Source organism: Chiloscyllium punctatum, chromosome 48, assembly GCF_047496795.1.
Source record: "Chiloscyllium punctatum isolate Juve2018m chromosome 48, sChiPun1.3, whole genome shotgun sequence".
NCBI lineage: Eukaryota > Metazoa > Chordata > Chondrichthyes > Orectolobiformes > Hemiscylliidae > Chiloscyllium > Chiloscyllium punctatum.
The window spans coordinates 36,659,558-36,683,119 of record NC_092786.1 but is presented as its reverse complement, the minus strand read 5'-3'; the positions used below and the strand labels follow the sequence as shown (position 1 = coordinate 36,683,119).

Here is a 23,562-nt window from a genome sequence, read left to right as displayed (position 1 = left end):
TTAAAAATCACACAACACCAGATTATAGTCCGACAGGTTTATTTGGAAAAATAAACAAAGCGGGTACCGTTTTCAATCTAAATGAAAAAACACTCTGGAGCCTAGCAGGCATATTTGGAAAAATTTGCGTATTTCAAAAGTTATGAAACATTAAACACAATAGCTGTATGATGTTGCCTTACCTCGTGTAAACATGTGTACTGCACATGATATGGGGCCACTTTCTCCTCGCCTTTAATTTCAACACTGATTTTCATTCTAATGGCGCCAGAAACTGCCGACTTGTCAGTTCTCTTCTCTGCGAAGAAGAAATACAGCCCATAATTCTGAGATATTCCACACTGCATCAAAATATCTTGGTGCTCATTTAAATGTTAATGATTTATAAATAGCATGAACGTGATACATTAGTGAAGTCCCTAAAGACTGTTCATCTCATCTTTCATTCAGATAATAGCAGTTACTCATATTGCAATTTGATGCTTCAAGCTAAGAATTATTTTATGATTCTCATTTGCATATGCTCAAAAGTAACTTTAGCAATTGAAAAACACAACAGTATGAATTACAGTCAGATCCTGTTGCAGAAAAATATCGAGGCAAAGGAAGATTGGATTGTGTGTAAAGACGGATATAAATGGAAAGTTGGAAAGAAATATTTTTTAAAAACCACACACGTTTAATCATTTATGAAGTGTAGGAATGAGACTCCATGGTTTCAGCTCTTGCTGTTCTGGGCTGAACAGATGAAGTGACATTAAAGGGAAATAAGTGTCATTATTGAAAAGGTCCTTGCACTGTTAAATACTGGCCTTAACTCATGAAGTCAGTTCAAATAGCAATTAATATGCAAACAAATGTAGCTTCTTTTTTATTTGATTTGACGATGAATTCACTCTCTTTAACTCATCTTCCTTCTTACTCCTTCTCATGGTTATTTCTCAATCCTGCCATCTCATTGATTGAAGAGATACAAACCTGTTTGCCCTGTTCACTCAGATCCCACATGTTCTGTTTCCTCACCATATCATCAAATGCTCATATTATCAATAACTTTCTAGGCAATTTTTCTTTGAACTGAAGAGCCCTCTCGTAACATATTCTGGCCCAATACTTAATGAGATGCAGCCAATTAACTTGAACTTCCAGCCATGTTCTTTGTTATCTTCACACATTACAGATTGCCATCATAATTCTTAAATTATATTCTCCTCAGATTTTATAGGTGTTCTGAAAATAATTGCCAGGTTTTTTGCTTTTAACAATGTTACATTTGGCCTGACTCTAGTTTTGCTTCTGTTAATTGTTATTTTAATTGGCCCAAGCACGTCTTCAAACTTAGAATGTTCTTACAATCCCTCCCCCAAATCTGGCTTTTGATTTACTGATCAGCCTGCACCCCGATCCAACTGTTACACTCCTGCATGGTGAATCCTAGTTAGACCCAACACACCCTGTCAATATTGGTTGAATTCCTGCTGCTATGCCCAGCGGTTACTCTGGGTAAATATCTGCTTCTGGTTTCTCTCGAGTCTTGGAGTCAGTTTTTGCTTCTCACTCACTTCGCTCCTGTGTTCTCCTTTCCAGATGTACTGCCCAAATATCTGAAACCAAAGTAGCGAATTCTATCTTCTTTGGGGGACCCCAGTGCCTGAATCACCAGGGGAAATGCTACCTTTTACCAACGAGTGACAGTGAGCAAATGATCGGAGTTTCACAATCGAACAGTAAAATACTTTGCAAACTTGCATCACCCTCAAAACCAGTTTCTCATTACCCATGCTCCATAAGATGCTGCCCATATCTAGACACACAGCAAATCCCAACCATCCATTATCTAAATCCTCACTGATCAACATTGGTTCCAGTTTGGTTATTCCTAAATTTTAAATTCTCATGCTTGATTTGTAATCCCTCCATGGCCTCACCTTCTCAATATCTTTAATGTCCTCAATCCTGCAAGATCAGTAAGACCTTAAACTGCTTGCCTTGTATATTGCCCTGATAATAATCACTCCACATTGGTTGCCCTGCCTTCAAATTGTTAGACTGAGTCCTGGAATTCCCTCCATTAACTCCTCTTCTTTGTTAATTGTTTCTCTATCTGTAAGACATGCCTTAAAACCTAACTCTTTGACCTAGCCAATCTGTTCTAATATCTCCTTGTGTGGCTCCAAAGTAAAGCACCTTGGGACGTTTTCCTGTATTAATGCAAGTTTTTGTTGATATCAGTATAAACAGCTGAGAGCAAAAATGGATGATGCATGGAAAGTGGCTCCTATTAATTAGCAAGATTTGCGACAATTAATTTAATTCTTACATCAACTCTACATGCAAGTAAACACACTATCACTCATCCCAATTTCTAAACCTGCCATGCTATCTGAAATGATCAGTTTAGTACCAAATTGGGACATGTTACATTGCATCTGAAAGCTTAGTAGGACTTGACTAAACTCATTTCACATGAGATCCTTACAGCTGGAAGAATCATTTACCCTGTTTCATTTGAATCCAAATGGCTTCTTTTATTCACTCATGGGATGTGGGAAGTGGGCATCACTGGCTGCTTGTTGCCCATTCCTAGTTGCCCTTGGTGGTGGTGAGCTGCTTTTTTGAACAGCACATGAACTGCATTGGATCAAGGCAGCAGCTCTCCACCACCTTCTCAAGGGCAAATAGGGATGGTTGAGAAGCGATGCCCAGGTCCTGTCAGGGAAGAAAACATTAAAATACCAGCCCTGCACCCACCTAGTTCCAATCCCTTTCACATGTACCATTACTACTAAGAATGTCTGTCCATAAAAATACCACTAAATGATTATTGTGCTCAATTTGCCATTTGCTGGGTAAAAATCACAAGTTTCATCAAACAACAGAAAGATCAAACAACAGCAAAGATGAAAAAGATAAATTGCATTGCGGTATAATTGAGTTGATGCAATAAGCGATTTGTTTAAAACTGTCAGTTGATTGTAGAACCTAATACAAACATACTTAACGTTTCTCAGAGGGAAATTCTGATTACTTTTTAAATGATGAGTGGCCATCCACTTAATCATAAATTCACAAAAAACGTTGTTGAACATTAAACTGAGGCTGGGGACTGAGGTGTTCAGAAAATGTATTTGCAGAGGATGAGATTTCTTCCCTGCATGTGGGCAATAATTGCTTCACAGCTCGACCAGCAACAGAATATTAACCTTGTATCGAAAGTGGCAGCTGCTAATGATGTTCAAGATGGCAAGCAGTAACAACTCATGGACAAAGCCGACATTGTTTGCACCAGTGTGATCCAAATATACAGAGTGCAGTATCCTCTGGGGTTTGATTGTTATGAAAGCAAGTGTAAGTCAATAACAAAGATGTGGCAAGTGCTGCTTTAACTTTTATACCTATTGTAAAAAGGACTGAAAGGCAATTAATGAAAGAAAATATAAAAAGCTTTGTAAAGGTAATTATGTCAATGACAGTAAAATGGTATAGCTTTGTTCAGAGCAGAACAGAACTGAATTTAAAATTTTCACAGAGTAGAGAACTATCATGTGACAACAGATAAAAAAAAATCATTGTGTGGTGTACCTAGTACAAATTGCAGAAGAAAAGTGAGTTACTGACTAAGCTGGAATGACAGGTTAGAGCACATCCGCTTTATTGAATCAACTCCTCCAGACAGTCATGTCCAAAAGCAATTCTAACTACATCTCCCAACCCGAGCTGCCTCTTAGAGAGAGCTTGGATTCAGTCTGCTCCTTTTAGCATCAATGTGTTTGAATGAATAAGCTTGCAGCTGGTCAGTCAGACACAGGTGTAGTCCTTTCCTTCCACTGGTGGGAGTGTCACTGGTGACCACTGCCAGCACTTGTCTGTGTTGGTTCCCTCCCACAGTCCAAAGATGTGCAGGTTAGCTGGATTGGCCATTCTAAATTGTCCAAAGTGTTTGGTGCATCAGTCAGTGGGAAATGGGTCTGGGTGGGTTCCTCTTTGGAGGGTTGGTGTAGACTTGTTGGGCCTGTTTCTACACTGTAGGGAATCCAATCTAATTTGACATAATGCCATATCCTTACTAAGTTTGGGTGAATAAACATTGAAATAAATTATGGTTTGATTGTCCAGTTAGAAGTTATCAGACATTTATTGCACAATATTTACTAAATTAGATGCACCTACAACTTGAATTGACAGGCGTCAACAATTCTTAGCTGCTGTAATGTAGCTCTCCGCAGCCTCTAAGATTATATGAAAGTGTGAAAATAACTCTCGTAACTTTCCTATATAGATGCTCGAAGTCAACATTAACAAATGCAGACATCATAAGACCATAAGACATAGGAGTGGAAGTAAGGCCATTCGGCCCATCGAGTCCACGCCGCCATTCAATCATGGCTGATAGTGTTTCCAACCATGAGAATGATCAATGAATAGGATGAACAGAAGAGTAGATGCAGAAATTTGGGATTGTTTAAGAGTCAATTGGATGTGTGTACAGGTGGGAATTTCAAGTCAGTCTGGATGGCTGAACTGTGATAGGCTAAATTAATTTTCTTATTTATAATTTGTTATGTTACAATTTGTTTTCAAATCTTTATTGCTTGACTTACATCCTACTTCAGATATTGTATAGATCTGTCAAATTATATAAAGTCATCTGGCTCCACAAAACACTTTTACATAAAACATGGGTAAACTGATGCTTGCTAAAGCTCAGAAGCTCTGGTATATGATAAAAATCCTCCAGTTCATCTGCAATTTCACCTTAGTCTAGATTTGATGCAGTAAAGAATTCTATTTCGGATGCCAAGCAAATTAAAAAGGTTTGTAAATCATTCCAATTTAGTCTACTCGGGCTCTGGATGGGCAATTCAAGAAAACTTGTAACTTTTATCTCATTTCATTCCAGCAGATGTGCGTACAGTTGGAGATTATAACTTTATTATGGTGGCAATTGGTTTTTTATTGTGGAATAATGATAAATTCACTGAGGGTGAACAGCTAAGAAATTAGGTTACAGCCTACAGTCACAAAAATGTGAAAAAGCATTTATGCAGATGTAATAAAATTCCAAAAGCACAACTAAAATAAATTGAAAATTTAAACATAACATGGATATCTGAACTGCAAGACTCTAATCTGCGTGAGGAGTTCAGAAAATATTCTTAACCAAGGGAATAAAGTACTTTCCAAACTATCTAAACAAAATTAGATTATAGCCTTTTGCTAACTCCATCTAAGTTAGATAGATAAATATTTATATTGCATTCTTCCTCCGTGAGTTGAAAGATATCCTGTTACGTAACATGGACATTAAACTACATACAGAATAACTTGTATAATTGCAGATATAAATCCGAAGAGTACAAAATACAGGATTACAAGCTTAAGGACGATGGAGGACCTTATATGGACATAGCCAGGATTATCACCGCGCCTGTAACTATGTTTGATGTCAAGGAACAAATGCAGGCAGTAAACAAATCTTCACTAAATTGATGGAATTTTAAATATTGCAGATGCATGTGATGGTGTAGTTGTTGGTTGTGTACGTACATTGTAACCTGATTGCAAGTAGAAAAGATAAAAACAGACTATTTCAACAACGTAAACATTGGAAAAACAACTATCTCACGTGAACTGACATGCAGTTGTTGGTTGTGTACGTACATTGTAACCTGATTGCAAGTAGAAAAGATAAAAACAGACTATTTCAACAACGTAAACATTGGAAAAACAACTATCTCACGTGAACTGACATGCATGTGCACCCAAAGTTTAATCTGTGTCATCTTCAATTTTCAAGGGTGACCCATGGTATAATATGGACAAAACACTATTAAACTGGATGGAGTGAAGGATGGTGGATAGTTTGGATTAATTTGTTGAGGAATATTTCCATTAAATGAACTGAAATATACCTTAAGTACCATTAAAATCAAACTGAATACCTTATATAGCGCATAATTTGCTTTGATTCATTAAATTTACAATTCACCCGAGTTTCATCATGCCGATAAGAGTACGTAAAGGTGAACAAACCCACTTTCATGTTTAAATATTAATGAAGAACAATGGGCAAAAGTAATTAACTGTGAGCCAACTTTCTTCCAATTTGATGTTTTAATATATTAGTGTGAATATAATGCTTTTAATCTTTCATTTTTAGTATGCGTTCAAAGACTCTAGGTATCACTGCCTGGCCCATCATTTATTGCCTATTCCTGGTTGTCCTTGAGAGCTGTGGTATGCTGGCTTCTTGTACTGTCTATACAGTACTGCTACAGTCCATTTCATGTGGGTAAAATGCTGTTAGGAATGGATCTCCAGGATTTTGACTGGAAAGGAATGGCAATATGTTTCCAAGTCAGGATGGTCAGTGGCTTGGAGAGGAACTTGCAGGTGGTGGTGTTTCTATGTATCTGCTGCCCTTGTCCTCTAGATGGTGGTGGTCATGCTCTTGGAAGGCACTGACAAGGACCTTGGTGAATTTCTACAGTACATCTTGTAGATGGCACACACTCCTACTTCTGAGCAGAAAGGAATGAATAAATGTGGATTTCTTTTTTTAAATTCCTTCATGGGATGTCAGCACCATTAGCTGGGTCAACATTTATTGCCCATCCATAATTGCCCTTAAGAAGGGGGAAGGGGAGTGAGGTGTTGCAGTCCATTTGTTTTAGGTAGATCCATAATAATATTACAGAGGGAGTTACATTCTTTTGACTCAGTGACACTGAAGGAATGATAGTCTCCAAGCCACTCACCCATTGCTTAGAGATATAACTTACAGATAGCAGTGTTCTCATTTATCTACTGCCATGTCCTTTTAGCTGGAAGATGCTGACTAAGGAGCCTTGGTAAATTTCTGGAGATGTATTTTCAATAAAATGAGTTGCTTTGTCCTGGATGGAGTCAAGTTTCTTAAGTGTTGTTGGAACTGGAGTCATCCTGACACACTGCTGACCTTGTAGATGGTGGGCAGGCTTTGGGGAGTCAGATGAGTTACTGGCTGCAGTATTCCAAGCCCTACTCTTGTAGCCACTGTGTTTATGTGGTGAGACCAGCTGAGTTTCTGGTCAATGGCAACCCCCAGAATGTTTATAGTGGGGGATTCGATGATGGTAATGCCATTAAAGATCATGTTATGCTTAGATTTTCTCTTGTTGGAAATGGTCACGGTCTAGTACTTGTGCGGCACAGTTGAAACTGCACTTTGTGGCATAAAGTAGCTAATGTAGGGATAAGAGAGAAAAGAGCAAGAAACAGAAATGTAAGGAGACTAAAATTACATAAATCTAAGTAAGGTTAAACCTGAAAATTAGTGCCAAACCATTTAGGAATTAAAATCCAGAAGATCTTTTTCCATAAAATATTGAGAATCTAGAGCACTCACCCAAAAGGTTGGAATCTGTTGGGAATGGGTAATAAAAGGTAACGATCAAACAAAAGCAGACAAATGAAGTTCAAGTACAGACCAGCCATGATCTGTTAGACTCATAGAATATGCTCATGGGGCTAAAACTGTTATTCCATTTAAGCACTTCAGTAGAGGCCAAAATGTCACTGTAGTCCTTTACAAGTAGGCATCAATAAATAATTACATACCTAAGTTGTACCAGACATCCATCTCACCGCTCAGTGTTCGTACTTCAATAATTGTTTGTCCAAGGAAATCATCTGATTCTTTCTTGAAATGTTGCTTAACCCGAGATTTAATATCATCATCTTCATCCCAAACTCTAACTTTTATTCTATCGGTGGAATTATGACACTCACTGTCCATAAATAAAACAATAAAGATTAAAAGCATACTATGGCATTGAATGCCACATTAGCGAAGCTCATTCTTATTTCAGTTAATAAAGAGATATTTATAAATGAAGTATCTTCTTTTTAACAAAAATAAGAAGTGGTTTGTTGGACTATAAATAAAACTTTCATAAGAGCAATTAAGCTATGTTAGCCATCTCAAAAATAATATTTATTTATGTTTAGCTACACATTGTGGCTTAGAAAACATATTTCTTCTATCATTGCAAATTTTTTTGAACAATGAGACATCAGAGAAACCATTGCCAATGGTGAAGATTGAGCTTTGGAGTTAGTTAGATTCTGTTGCTGTGTGTGACCAGAATAAATTTCGGTCTGCAGTATTCTTCTACAACATGAGCCATTAAGATGATGAAAGTATAGGTAATTTTTACAGTAATTAAGCATAAATAAGGCAAATTTCAGTCAAAACAAAGTAAATATAAAAACTCATTATTTCATATTTTCTCACCACTATTTAAATATTACAGGAGTTAATTTACTTTGAGGAAAAAACTAAGAAACTAATTTGATGCAGCTGACTGAAACCATGAAATTAATGGTTAATTTGCAGTTTCTGTAACTTGAGACTCAACACTTCAATAAGTATATTCAGCAAGACACAAGTTAAAAATAAATTCAAACTAGAAACAGCTATTGCCCATCTGCAGCTAATTAATGGCATTTTAACTAAAGTTTACTCAATTCAATAAGTATCTCAGAGGGTTACTGCAATTACTTATAGTGCACGATAATACCCTCAGCCTTCACTTTTAATTTAATGTAACAGAGTTTCAGTCACTTTCAGAATTCTCTGTGTAGAACTGTCATTTCAAACAGTCATTCACATACAAAATTGAGATGTTTTCACTACGGATGTAACAATCTCAGTTAGTACAGAATGCAGTCTTCACCAATTTGGCTACTGAATATTCTGAGGCTCATTGAGCTCGGCATTCTCTTATATATAAAGTTTAAATCATTATTCATCTATGTCAACTGAAAGTATGGTGGAATATTGCATGAAGTAGCACTGAACATTTAATAGGTTCAGATTTTCTTTGTAACTATGGTTTCTCTTGTCGGTCTCAAGTGATTCAGTTTCTGTAATGCACACTTGTCATCAGTAGAGTACGCAAAACAACAACTGCAATCATATGATAACAGAAATGGGAGCAGCAGGAATAAATAAAAAGTAGTGACAAGCTATTTAATGAACTTTGTAAATTAGGGGGAAGAAACAGAAGATAAGGAATGACTTGCTGAAATTTCACTTGCAAACATTTGCATACAATAAATCTCCACAGGATTACTAGATTCTCTCTAAGCTGGAAGATACGGCTCTGAATAACCAGAATGGTTCACTGCACTTGCCTACTCGAGCACTATTAAAGATGGCATTAACATTAAGACTGATGAATTCAGAAGTAAGTGACCCTTTAGCAGTATGGAAAGTGATAAATACTGCTGAACAATCTATTTGGTCCTGAAAATTAATTCTACAAATGTGGGAACTCATTCCATCAGAGGTTTTTAAAGAACAAAATAATAAAGTAATATCTTCTGCAATTGTCTCTGCTATAGACTAATTTGCCTTTTTCAATCTTTATTTCTGCACAGAATTTAAACCTTATTCATTTCTTTTGGCTTACACTCTGCGACATGGATACTAATAGTGGAGTGGAACTTCCAATTACAAACTGTGATGAGGTTGCTCCTTTAACATGGTTATGTTGTACTTTGTTTTTTATCAAGAGGCGTTGTAAAAGGCAGAGGTTCAAATTTGTCTGGCTTTAGGCCACGTGCTAATGGCTACCAGACACTGCCCAAGGTAACTAACAGGGTTTTTTTTTAGGTTTTTTTTATTTGAAACACTTGTACAATGAAAGGACGATGGCCAGTTCTCCCAGTTTAGGCATTTTTCTAGTTTGATTTAGTTTTAGTAGTTAGAAACTGCTGGAGACAGAGAAGTAGCTACATTGGAAGGAGGGTGCAAATGATCCCCAGCTGATTCTCCCTAATATCTCTCCCATAAGAAATTGGATTTGAATTTACCTTTTTGTCAAGGGGTGTTTAAGGGGACGTTGCACAAAATTGGAACAGCATCATTAAGTTGCGATAGAGTCGGTTGAGTTATCAAATCACTGTTATTTCAAATTTTGTTTTCTTTGGTTTGTGCTTCATTCAGTGGTGTGTAAATAAATTCTGTTTTACTTGAAGCCAAGTGGTTTGACCAGCTGCATCTTTCCTGGGATATCCACCTTCCATCTGCCTAAAATAACTAAAGAAGTTAACATCTGGACTATCTTCTTAAAATGTTTTGAGGTCCACAACAGAACCCACACTTTAATATGATAGTGATGTGTCAGTCCTAATCTCAGGCCTTAAGTCCAATTGGTTCTGGAGCACGCTGGAGGAGGAGACAGAAGCAGCTGGCAGAGGGAGATGCTGGTGGGATGGAGTCTAAATGACCACAGAGGGGATTGGATGGGACATGAGAAGCATCCCTGTGTTAAGTCGGTTACCTAGATAGTAATATGGAAAACAAGACTTGGGATAAAGGATAGACATTGAAAGCTGCTGAGTGACTAAATTGTTCATTAAAACGTTTTAAGTGTTAAGCAGCCTTCTGACTGAGGGACTTTGACCACACCTTACACCTCCTCTTTAGGTGCCCAATCCCCTCAAAGGATGAGTTCTGTCCTTCATGACCAATTGCTGTTGTTTTTCACATTTTAGATAGTGCAAACTTGAGGCTCTTCCACAGAGTAGACAGTGAATAATGCACCAATTGACATTTTCAAGGCTGTATTCTGGATGAAAGGCTTGAAAGAATGTAAATATCATTGAGTCACAGATCAGCCCATTATCTAATTGATGGAATGGAACAGGCTGGGATAGTTGAATGGTCTACTCCAGTGCTGATGTTCCTACAAATTAAATCCCAGTTTACAACGTGAGTTTTAATTCTCTTCAATCTCCTTTCAATTTTAATCCCGTGTGGCAAATCACTAAAGCTTTCTTGAATTAATGTAACAGCTACAGCAGCTGTAAGAGATGACCATATATGTGGAGAGCTTTGACATTAGAGGCTGCAAATTGGTCTTGGCAAAGTTACTGTACGAACTGCCAACAAATCAGGATTAAATTCTGCACTGCGCCTTTTCAATGGAGGCACTAATCTGTGCATTTTAAATCAGGTAATATCTCAGTTAAAAGAAAAGAAAGGAATTTGATATCATTGTGTTAAGCGGGAGATGGAAAACATTCCAAAAATCAGTATGAATATTTTTTAATAGCCAGCCACAAGCTGTAAATATTGAACTGCAATGTTCAGGAGCAATATAATTAATGCATGCAGAAACCATTTGTTTCAAATTTCTAATTTTAAACACTTCTGAATCACAATTTCAATCAAGTACTTTTGAGAGAGTAGCATTTTAAACTGAGAGCAGACTATGCATCTGTTCAGATCAAACCCTGGCAGATCAGTGAACTACCTTCTTAAACTTTTATCTTCTGAACATTATATCTTCATGTGGTGGTGAAGGTAGTGTTGTTGGCCATATTTCTTAGTTTGTTTGACTCTAGCCAATATATTTTATTTTGAAAACGGCAGATTTCAACAAATTTTGGGACAAAGGCAAAGCCAAAGGAAAACTGATTCCTTTCCCTCAATAAGATAGAGACTCTTGCGAAAACGTATTTATTTTTCTTCAGCATTGTAGTTTGAGAGCTTTACTCAGGAAATGGAAAGCCTAAACGAAGAGCTGTGTAATTGCAGGAATGGTTATACAGCAGTGTCTAAGCCTGGGCTTTAATGAGTATGTTCTTGTGTGATGTTGGGGTTTCCATAGGTTCAATATAAAATGTCATGATGACTCAAAAAAAAGTGAAGCCTTGTCCAAAGTTACACAAAGTCCTTTCCCCAAATAATAATTTCTCAGAAGTAGCCAGAGCAGTTTTGTAAGGAAGGGGGAGAGAAAGAGAGAGAGAGAGAGAGAGAGACAGTATCAGAGTTGTCTAAAACATGTGGTAAAACCAGGTTTGGAGAAATGCCAACAATTAAATGTAACACCAGATTGGAATACAATGAGTGTTGCAGATCACAATCTTGGAATAATACCCTGAAATCCAATTCCTAACTGAACACCAAAGTTCAAACCACACTATTTTTAAAAAATTCAATACGTCCATTGCTACACCATCATTTACTCATACAACTAAAGTATGGGCTTTTCTATATGTTGGAAAAATGGTAATTAAGTTTTGAAGCTACTCTTCTAGGTCAATCTAATTCACTGTATTGATGATGAGTGTGGGTGTGGGGAAGTTTGTTAAGAAGCACATCAAAACCTTTGCATAAAAATACTATCATTATAAGGGGAAGAAAAGTGACATTTCTCAGAATGATTAAAATATGCATTTTGTAATTGGCTCCATTTTGTGTTCAGCTATAGGTGTGAAGGCATGGGTATATTTTGAGCACATCCAGCAGTGAACAGTTAATAGATTATAATTAGTTCTAAATATGTGGCTCAGTCAGTTCAGAATGGAAGGAGTACTGCTGGTTTTGTTTTTGTTCTGTAGCTTTCACATCAGGGAGGAATACCTGGCATTCCAGCTAATTAAAGCCAAGAATCAGCCTTTAACCATGGAGGCGGCTTATGTGGCTCATCAGACACCAGCTGGACATCCCACAGTTAACCATTCACGCAAAAACTCCCAGCAAATGCCAGCCTTATGCTGTGCACATTTTAACGTTCAAGTTGTGTTCACCAAGAATTTTAAATCTCAAATTGACTTTGACCAATGCATGATTAGAACAAAAGTTATATTCTTGTACTTACAAGTGAAACTTTTCATCCCAGATTGGGTTGAGATTGCCAAAAATCGTTTTAGTTCTCCTCTTGGTTTTCCCCACTTGCACTGTGACATATGGATCACTTGATCCTGTCTTGTCCTTCGCTTGTAAACCCTGAGCACAAAGCACTGTATGTACAAAGGAAAACACCAAACAAATAACTGCAGTTCAACATGTTAACCATCTACACATGCCTAATACTTTTTATTGATCAATAGTTCTTGCAAAAAGTGTGTATGGCTGTTAGGAGAAGGCCACTAGTCTAGCACTCCCAATGGGGAACCTGCAACTCAAAGGGAACGTCGATCTGAAATAGGAATACAACACTGTTCCACCAGTTCTCTGACCTGTGCCTTCTGAATTCCAAAAAGCATGTTTGCTGACTGTTACCTATTTCACCACATGTCAAGGCCTTTGAAGTTGCTCCTGATAGATGTTATCTGGGGATACACAAGGATGGACTTTACCAAACCTTTGGAGTGGAAAGGCTGGTAAAGTGGGAGGAAGAGTCAGGAGGAGGCCAGAGTTAGCAGGTCGGGCCTACCCTTTTTGGAATTCTGAACAATGAGAGGTGACCTTACTGAAACCTACAAGACTCGTCGAGCACTTGACAAGGTAGATGTATAAAGATTGTTTGCCCTTGTACAGCAGTCCGGGACCAGATTAAGGGATCTCCAATTAAGACCGAGGTGAGGTCAGAGAATCTGTGGAGTTGTTACCGCAAGGGCTATTGAGGCTGGGTAATTAAGTAAATTCAAAGCTGAGATGGACAGCTTGTTAATCGATTAGAGAATCAAAGGTGATAGAGAAAAGGCAGAAAAGCGAACTACACATGGTTAGATGAGCTATGATCTCATTGAGTGGTGGACTTGATGGGCTGAATGGCCCACTTCCGTTCCAATCCTACTGTCTTCCAATCACTATGCATCACACTAGTAGTACGACCAACAGCTGTATGTTCAGAGTGCACTTAGCTTCCTCCGCTTTGTCCAATGAATGAGTCCTTTGGTAGCAATGGGAATCCCCATCACTTCCCAACCTCACTCACTAAATAAAGGAGTCACTCTAATCACCAGGGTCTGCTTTCCTGTCCCCAGCACAACCACAGAGAGATCTCATCGCCTCCTCAGGGCTGACTCAGTATAACAGTGTCCTCTCTTCTGTCCTTCTGCCTCAGCAATTACCACACCCTCCAGTGGTGGCGCTGCTGAGGCTACACTGCATTAGTCCTCGGAGCTAACAACTCTGAGACGATACCCTCCTGCCCCCAGTGGGTGCCAGTGGTAACCTCTTAGTTGGGCACTGCTGGTGAAATGCCACCTAGGAACCCATAGTCTCCCAGCGAGGGGTTGTGTCCTGTTTTCGGTCTCGTTAGAGATGCTTCTTCCCTGGTGGAAGGTGGGGGGAGCAATCTGCTGTCCTTACTAACTCTGACTGCCACATGATAACCTGACCCTTGCCTCTCCTCTGGAGTGGGCCCAGCAAGGCCACAAGCCTCAGGGTCACTTACAGGAGTGGGGGGAAACAAGTGTTGGCTTTGCCAGTGACCCTCCCACCTTCCATCAAACCTCTTGCTCTTTTTCTTTCCTATCCCCACTGACAACCTCCCTCCCATTTTTCCAAATGGTGAAATCCTTCCATAACCTACCTTTTTGGAACAGAATTTCTTTTGAGAAAAATAAAAGTTTTTCTGTAAAGTTCATTGTGAAGTCACAAGGTTGGAGAGCACTGAGAAAGGCCGTTCAGTCGATCAAGTCTGTGCCGGTCAAAAGCAAGCAGCCCCATTTTCTAGCAGTTAGCCTACAGCCTTGTATACCTGAAGGGTGCTATACAAATGCATGTCACTTCTTCCTTGATTTAACTTGACAATCTCTCTGTCCAACTGGCCTCTAATGCTACAGGACACTGGAAGCCTGGATTTCTGATGGTCGCCCTCAATCCCCTCTGAATGCACATGTTTCGACTGCCAATGATCTTTCTAAACATTTGAGGGAACTATGACTGGGGTCACTTTCTTTGATCTTTGGAACCTGCAAGGTGGTGGTTCTTTCTCCCAGATCCGGTTGCAGCGTCTGTGATTCCAACATTATCTCCCCTTGGAAAGAGAGAATTTAAAATTTTATAGCACCTATCACAACCTCAGCACCTGGAGGTGCCTTCAGGTGAACGAGGCGTTCAGAATTGTCATTGTGAAGATGATGGCAGCCAATTTATCCAGTTGATGATGCACTTTATTTGTCGTGAAATTGGGTAAGGGACCAATAATGGCTCTGGAGCACCAGGGAGAACCACCTCTGCTCTTCCGATACTGGCTGCACATTTTGTAAATGCGCCAGAACAGCACGGATGGGGCCTTGCCTTAAGGTCTCTTGGTTACAGGACAGTGCAGAGTTGCGCCCTGGTTTGGTCTTGGGGTTGCCCAAAACTCTGTCCAAACTTGCAGAGAGTCCCGCACAATCACTGACCTCCGCTGGCTGCCATTTTGCCATTATCTCATAGGAACATTGGAATTGGGAGCAGGAGTAGGTAGTTCAGTCCCTTGAGCCCACTCTGCCATTTAACATGATCATGACTGATCTTTATCCTGGTCTCAATTCCACTCTCCCGCCTGCTCCCCAGAGCCTTTTATCCGATTTCTCAACAGAAACATGTCTGATTCTTTCTTGAATCCATTGATTGATTCTGCTTCCACTGCTCTCTGGGGCTGTGAGCTCCACAATCTCAGTGTCAAGGTTCCTGACCTTGCTTTCAAACATCCCTCAGATGCCTCCCTATCACTGCGACCCCGAGCCCAATGACGTTTTTATTTTACAGAGTGGTTCGTGTGTGGAAGGAACTGCCAGAAGAAGTGGTGGATGCAAGTATAGTTACAACATTTAAAAGATATTTGGACAAGTACATGAATAGGAAAGGTTTAGAGGGATATGGGCCAAAAGCAAGCAGTGGGACTAGTTTAATTTGGCAACTTGTTTGGTATGATGGACCAAAGGGTCTATTTGACTTCATGATTCTAAGTGTATTCCGACTAATTCATTGTAATTTACTGCTCCATTAAAACAATCTATCCAACTGCACAAATTAAGTAATTTAAGCAAAAGAACACTGACTTTGACTTTTCAAAATGAAACACCTTTGAATTTTGGGAAATAAATGAAATGAGGAAGTGTACATAAAGCAACTTTTCCCATTGATAACAAGTTTGTTAAAGTTCTCTTTTTAACCTTATGCATGTATGAGTTCATTCACCTAGTTGTGGTTGTTAATCCAAATGAAATTGTAAAATCTGTAGCAACAGCAGCTGTTTCCTCAGGCTAGAACTATTTTAGCACAAATGCTAAAACATAACTAAAAAAAATGTTTTTGCTAACTTGAACGGTCAAAGAAAAACTTCAATTGATTCTTTTTAAAAAATTAACATCTCAAAATAGTTCTACATTTAAACATAAAAACAGGTTTTCTCAACATTTCTTTTCTTTTTGCTTCTCTTCTGAAAGTAGTAATGCTCTACTTGTAAAAACATCCCTTTTTATCTTTTACACATTGTGACATTCCTCTGTGGAAGGTGGGATTTGAACCCGGATATTCTGCTCAGAGATAGGACGCTAGCACTGCACCACCAGAATACTACTGTTTTTCCTTCAGCACTTCAATTAGAGCATCATTATATGTGTAAGCAGGCAATTTTATCATTGCTGAGGCCATCCTGCCCTTTACTCCTGACTGAACACAGTTTAATTAGAAGGCACTGCTTAACTCAAAGCAGCTGGATTCCTGGCCAATTTTCTCCTCCTTTAGCCAAAGTTGCTGCAGTGTCCATCCCAACACCCCACAGAGATGAACTGGGCTTAATCAGCCACTCAGCTAAAATTGTGTACCATGGGCTGAATTTATTCGCCGTAAAACCACTATATCAGTAGCAACACACCGATGTCGAAAATATGAACAGGAGTAGGCCATTTGGCCCTTCAAATTGCTCCAACATTCAATAAGATCATGGCTGATCATTCTCCCCAGTACCCTGTTCCCACTTTCACCCCATAGCCTTTCATCCTTTCAGACCTAACAATTTCTTGAAAACATTCAACATTTTGATTTCAACCGCTTTCTGTTGCAGAGAATTCCACAGGCTACCCACTCTGGGTGAAGACATTTCTCCTCAACGCGGTTTTGTTTTATTGCCTTTGGGATAATTTACTTGCAGGAGAAAGCGAGACTTGGGTCCTGATATTTACTGAGCCATCCATTTGGAGGGTGCACGGGTTAATGAGTATCTTGCCGATTTTAACTGTAGGACGGTCTTTAAATGTTTTTCCCAAGTGCCTGTCTGATAATCAGTCAGTTTGACCTGCTTGCTATCTACTTTGTTCAAATGCCCTACTTTCCCAGGTTGAACTTTACCCCTCAGTCAAGATTGATTTCTGTTCTGACAGGAGAGTGATTAGCTATAGGTATATGAGCAAGCTTCTGAAATTTCACATGCCAAAAAGTGACATCCTACTTGTCTAACTGAACACGAGCACACCTTGTAAGCACACACAGTGGACTATAGACTCTGTTTTAGTGAGGACAATCTCAGTGAGAGCAACACGGTGGCTCAGCAGTTAGCACTGCTGCTCCACAATGCCAGCAACCTGGGTTCAATTCCAGCCTCAGCTGACTGCCAGCATTGAGTTTGCACATTCTGCCAGTGTCTGTTCGGGTTTCCTCTGGGTGCTCCAGTTTCCTCCCACAGTCACAAAGATATGCAGGTTAGGTGGATTGGCCATGGGAAATACAGGGATAGTGCAGAGGTTTGGTCTGGGTGGGATGTTCTTCGGAGGCCTGCTTCCACACTGTAGGGATTCTAATCTGGGATGTGTATGTTGGGACCTGATGGTAGCTCAGAAGGCAGGGCAAGTAATTACCCTTCCATGAATTCCATGTCTTTTTAGAACAAAGAAGATTTACAGCCCAAGAACAGGCCCTTCAGCCCTCCGAGCCTGAGCCGATCCAAATCCACTGTCTAAACCTATCGTCCAATTCCTAAGCATCTGTATCCCTCTGCTCCACTCTGCTTCTTGTTGGTCTGAAAAGATTTCAATTTCCCTTTTGCTTTCTCTTTCCTAGACTCAGACTAAATTCTTAGTTGAATTGGCAAAAGATTGAAGATTATAAGCATTGGGATTGTTTACTCTGCAATACTGAGGATGTACCTACACTCCACAGACTGCAGTGGCTCAAGAAAGCACATCAGTACCAGCTTCTCATGGGCAAAGAGAGATGACCTATAAATGCTGACCTATCCAATGCCACCCACATCCCACGTGAGAATGTAAACAAGCACATAGCATGGTCTTGTGAGGGAAGATCTTATAGAGGCTTACAAAATAATGAGGGGTGTAGATCAGGTAGCAGGTATCTTTTCCTGAAGGTGGGGGAATTTCAAGTCTGGGGGGCATATTTTTAAGGTGAGAGGAGGAAGATCTAAAAAAGACATGGGGGCAATTTTTTTGGTTACACAGAGTGGTTCATTTGTGGAATGAACTTCCAGAAGAAGTGGTGGGTGCAAGTATAGCTACAACATTTAAAAGACATCTGGATAAGTACATGAGTAAGAAATATTTGGACTACAACATGGGAAAGTGCGAGGTCACGCACTTTGATAGGAAGAATAGAGGCATGGACTATTTTCTAAATGGGGAGAAAATTCAGAAGTCTGAAGTGCAAAGACACTTGGGAGCTCCAGTCCTGGATTCAGTCAAGGTCAACTCGCAGGTTGAGTCAGTAGTTAGGAAGGCAAATACAGCAATTGCATTTATTTTGAGAGGACTCGAATATAAAAGCAGGGATGTACTTCGGAGGGTCTATCAGGCTCTGGTCAGACCACATTTGGAGTATTGTGCACAGTTTTGGGCCCCATATCTCAGGAAAGATATACTGGCCCTGGAGCATGTTCAGAGGAGGTTCACAAGAATAGTCCCAGGAAAGAAAAGCTTAACAATAATTGGAATGTTTGAGGACTCGGTTTATACTCAATAGAGTTTAGAAAGATTGGGGGGGGGGGGGGGGGGGAAATCTAATTGAAGCATACAGAATATTGAATGGCCTAGACAGAGTAGATGTTGGGAAGATGTTTCCATTAGTAGAAGAGACTAGGACCTGAGGGCACAGCCTTAGAGTAAAGGGAAGACATTTTAGAATGGAGATAAGGAGGAGCTTCTCCAGGCAGACAGTGATGAATCTATGGACTTCTTTGCTATAGAAGGCTGTGGAGGCCAGGTCATTGAGTATATTTAAATCTCAGATAGATAGATTCTTGAGTATCAAGAGGATCAAGGATTACAGAGAGTAAGTGGGAGAATGGGGTTGAGAAAGTTATCAGCCATGATTGAATGCTGGAGCAGACCTGATGGGCTGAATGGCCTAATTTCTGCTCCTATGTCTTATCGTCTTGTGATATGGGCCCAGTGCAAGCAGGTGGGACTAGTTTAGTTTGGGATTATGGTCAGCATAGACTGGTTGGACCGAAGGGTATGTTGTATGACTATCTGCTGAAGATCCCTTCAGGGAGACTGAAATTAAAGAGGATGAAACTGATTAGTTTCTCAGCCTTTGGTTACACAATGTACACCAACTTCAAAATCAAACACATCAACTCCCGATCACGTTTTAGTTACTGCCGTTGGGTTCATATGAAGCTTCATGACAGTGGACCATCGTTTGGTAGAAATGTTTATGTCAATCTTCTGAAAAAATCTAATGTGATTTGGGGATTATCTAGTTTCCTGGGCATCTCAAGCAAGCATTTTGGATGCCATTCAGATTAACTGAAATGCAACTATCTTCAGTTTTGTTCTGAGGAAGTCATTAAATGAAATCAACATCAGAGCTTTCTAGGCGATTTACTCAATCATATATTTCTATAATTCAATCAGTTAAATGGTATATCATTCATAAAACAAGATTAGCTCCCTAAATCTCTACAAGTGAGATTTCCCAGAAGATCAGGAGGTTCTTAGAATACATCTCTGCATGTTGAAAATTGTTTTTGATGTACAAAGAGCTAAATTGTTTTTATAAACAATTAAATCAATATGGTGCTCAAGGATTTAGACAAGAAGCAATTCCTACTAAATATATTATAGGACAGTCTTGTGAAGAATTGCTGGAGATGTCGTCACAGCATGAGCAAGCAGGGCATAGGAATTCACTCAGGGATGCACATTCCCAATTCTGTATTTATTTTGTGCAGTGCCAAGCAACTGTGAAAAAGCTTGATTTCAATACTGGCATCGAATATATTTAATCATCAAAACGTAGATAATGATCGTAACTAATGCCCTGTAACTTCCCGCCAATTTAAAATGGGATTAAACTGTGCAGATTTCTTGTCAACTTGGCGAGGGAAAAACAAAAATTTCATGTGACGCACTTTTAAAGGGCAAGACCGCATTGGTGTTGATTTCTTAAAAATCTTTGCATCATTTAAAGTATGAGTTTCTTCTGTTTGCACAATACTGTACTGTACCTGGAGAGAGAGGGAGATGGATAGGGAGGGAGGGTTAGTGTGCAGGTGCAAGATAGGGTGCGTGCAAAAGCACGTGTATGCTGTGTGAGAGAGTGTGTGTGTGCCAGAGAGAGTGCGCATGTGAGAGAGAATGCATGCATGAGAGAGAATGTGTGTAAGAAACAGAATGCGCGTGTGCAAGTGTGTGAGAGAGTATGAGTGTGAAAGTGTCTGAGAGTGTGTCAGAGTATGTATGTGACAGAGCGCGTACGTATATATGTGTGCGATTGAGAGTGAGATAGAAGTATGTGATTGAGTGTGTCAGAAGATGTGAGAGTGAGTGAGAGAGAGTGATTATGAGTGAATGAGTGCATGAGTGAGTCTGAACGAGAGTGTGGGTGAGAGTAAGAGAGTGTTGGTGAGAGTAAGAGAGTGTGAGAGAGTATAGGAGAGAATGTGAGAGACAGAATTTGCAAGTGTGTAGATGGGAGTGAAAATGTGTGAGCGACAGAGTGCACGAGAGTGTGTGTGAGAGACAGAGTGCACAAGAGTGTGAGAGAGAGAGAGACAGTGAGTGTGTATGTGAGCATGCATGTGTGTGTGTGTGACAGTGTGTGTGTGTGAGACAGTGTGTGTGCGCACACGCATGTGTCTGTGTGTGCTATTTATGGCTTTGCATTTCACTTTTCAATCACCTGCTTTAGATTCATTAAATGACAAACTGTAACATACACACTTGCAGATACTGACATTACCTAGGACATGGATTGACATTAATAGACTTGATTTTTAAGATAAAATCTTGCTTGTTGAAGCTACTCAGCATCAGAACACAACATGAATAATAGGAGCTGTCTATTGGTGAGATTGGAAATCAAACACTTCAAAGGCAAATCAGATTTGAGCCAATACATAATTTGATAAGCAAAAGTGTGAAGCTCCGAACTCAGCTGAAAATGCACTGAAAAAGTCAAGGAAGCATTCTTTGGTGAGGTATAAATTAGACTAAAGCAGATAGATGTGGATTAGGGATTAGAACAATTGTTTTATGTTAGGGTAGTTTGAATTAAGCACAATTTCTTCCACTGCCTCTGATGTTTATTACTGAAATCTATTGGGAATACCACATTTTAGTATGTTTATAGAATTCCTACAGAAGCAGGCCATTCTGCCCATCAAGCCCACACTAACCCTCCAAAGAGCATCCCACCCAGACCCACTTTCCTAATCTATCCCTGTAAGGCTGCATTTAGCATGGCCAGTCCACCTAACCTGCACATCTTTGGACTGTGGGAGGAAACTGGAGCACCTAGAGAAAACCCACGCAGATCCCGGGAGAATGTGCAAACTTCACACAAACTTGCCCAAGGGGGGAATCGAACCTGGGCCCCTGAAGCTGTGAGCAGCAGTACTAAACATTGAGCCACTGTGTTGCCCTACAGTGCCACCACCAAATCCATCAATTGTTGTAAGTTGTATCCAGCGAGGATGTTAAATAATATGCTGTGGAATGGAACACTTCTTATTTTTGCAAATTGCGTTAACCAATAAACATTCGCGAGTTGCACTGTGCCTCCGATGAACCGTTAGAGCATCTCTGAGTGACCCAATAGTAGATTAGAGCCAAAAGCCAACTCCAGGAAAGTACCTCTTTAATGCACTAACTTTAGTTCCATTTCATGTATGTTATCTTTCTGGCTTTTCTGGGAAAGATCCTTTCAAAGTCCTGCAAAAACGGCCTATTCTCACCCATTTATAAAGGGTGCTCAAAAGATTACACGTAAAGGGGACATACTGCACAATCACCATCCTAGGATGTGAAGCAAAGCAGCTTTTGAATTTATACACCATCTTGTCAATAAACTCAAGGAGTTTGGAGGCCACTGGAACAGAAGTAATGCCTGTCAGAAACAATGCTATTAATAATGTAACTGGACGTCCGTGTTTTATTTAAAATATAGGCCTGAGAAACACCCAAACATAAATATATTCTGGTACTCGTGAGATGTGACTCTCAGTGTTGTGACTCATTCTAATAAAAGTGTTCTATCGATAACTGACCTGTTATGTTTATCTTCGCTGACCATTTGGAAGTTCCATCCAATACACTCTGCTTTGCTGCTTTCAAATGTTGTGCATAGTCCTCTTTAGAAACTACAAACTGTTCCCGGATCAGCTCAAAGATCTCCGGCTTGTTTTTCTCTCTGATTTTCATCCTTTCCTTCATGGCTGTGATGATGTTTTGTGTTTTGTCCTCTGCACCATGTTTTGAGCTTTTCTCAGCAGCTCCTGACATTGGAAATGAGAGGTCAGTCAGTCATTCAGAATTTTAACTGAGCTGGGTTTATAAAGTAAAAACTACAAATGATCTGCGTTTATAAAAGAGAAGCTACCCAAACAATTCTGATGGCCTGACTTTGGTGCAGTAAACCATTTCAAATAACTTTACTTTCTCTGAAAACGAATTCCTAACAGCTACAACCTCTGGCTGAACAAAACTCCTTACATCACACCGTTCAATTGCATCTCTACAACAAAAAATCAATATGTTCTGCTACTTTTATTTAATTATAAACCTCAAAGACATTCTCACAAGAAAATATAGATAAATGCCTGATGCCTAAAGACTTTGTAACCGAAGGAATCACTGGATTGCTTATTCCTTGGCCTTTCCAGCAAAACAGTTCAACTTTTGGCAATTTTTATAAATAGCAAAATTTGAACTGGCAAAGTTGCTAATTCATGGATAGTTGCCCCATCTTTATAAAATTAAGTTGTTAAATATCTTGGTTAAATGGATTAATGTGACTTACGCTGAGTTTTTTTGTAGCATTGGTTAAAATCCATAAACATTTCTGCCCCACTCTCTAAACCACTGCTGGTTTGCCTTCAACATTTGTGTACATTCCTTTAATTTTCTACAGAATGTGCCAAACTCTTATTGCGAGAAGGTTAGTGATAAGATATTAACATGATTGGGGGACCCAGCTGAGGGGAGGAGGAGGGATGGGGAGGGTGTGGACAGGAATTATCAAAGAGGTTAATGGGAATGTAAGATGGATTGAGGGAAGAACTTGAGAAAAGCCTCAGAATCATAAACAGAATGGGCTGGTCGCATCTTAAATGCAAAGTGGGAATGCAGCCTGTGGTCTAAAAGACCTTCAGAGGTCTGACCTTGGGGATTACTGATGGCCGAAAGAGATTTGGAATGACATTGCTGTAGCAGGGCCTCCATACAACAGGTGGCAATAGTGAGGAGAGCATGCTAATTCCTTTTGGCCCTTTTCTGCTGGAAGCAGTGTTTTTGGCAAGAATGTGGGGACAGAGGTCATGGGCATGAGACATGGAGTGAAGGAACAGCAGGCCAGGATGTGCAAGTAGCCAGCTTCTGATGCTGGCTGGAGAACCT

General features: G+C 39.7%; 1 protein-coding gene across 5 annotated transcripts in view; it reads right to left on the bottom strand.

The window, feature by feature from the left end:
- The window catches only part of LOC140468888 (protein unc-13 homolog C-like), a 587,121-nt gene that overhangs the window by 222,222 nt on the left and 341,337 nt on the right, over window positions 1-23,562 (bottom strand). For all 5 annotated transcript variants that reach the window (XM_072564959.1, XM_072564956.1, XM_072564955.1 and 2 more), the window contains 4 exons: window positions 22,215-22,442; window positions 12,654-12,795; window positions 7,600-7,769; window positions 183-298 (listed from right to left, as the gene is read on the bottom strand). In XM_072564959.1, coding sequence (XP_072421060.1) covers window positions 183-298; window positions 7,600-7,769; window positions 12,654-12,795; window positions 22,215-22,442 — 656 coding nt within the window. The remainder of the gene's footprint in view (window positions 1-182; window positions 299-7,599; window positions 7,770-12,653; window positions 12,796-22,214; window positions 22,443-23,562) is intronic.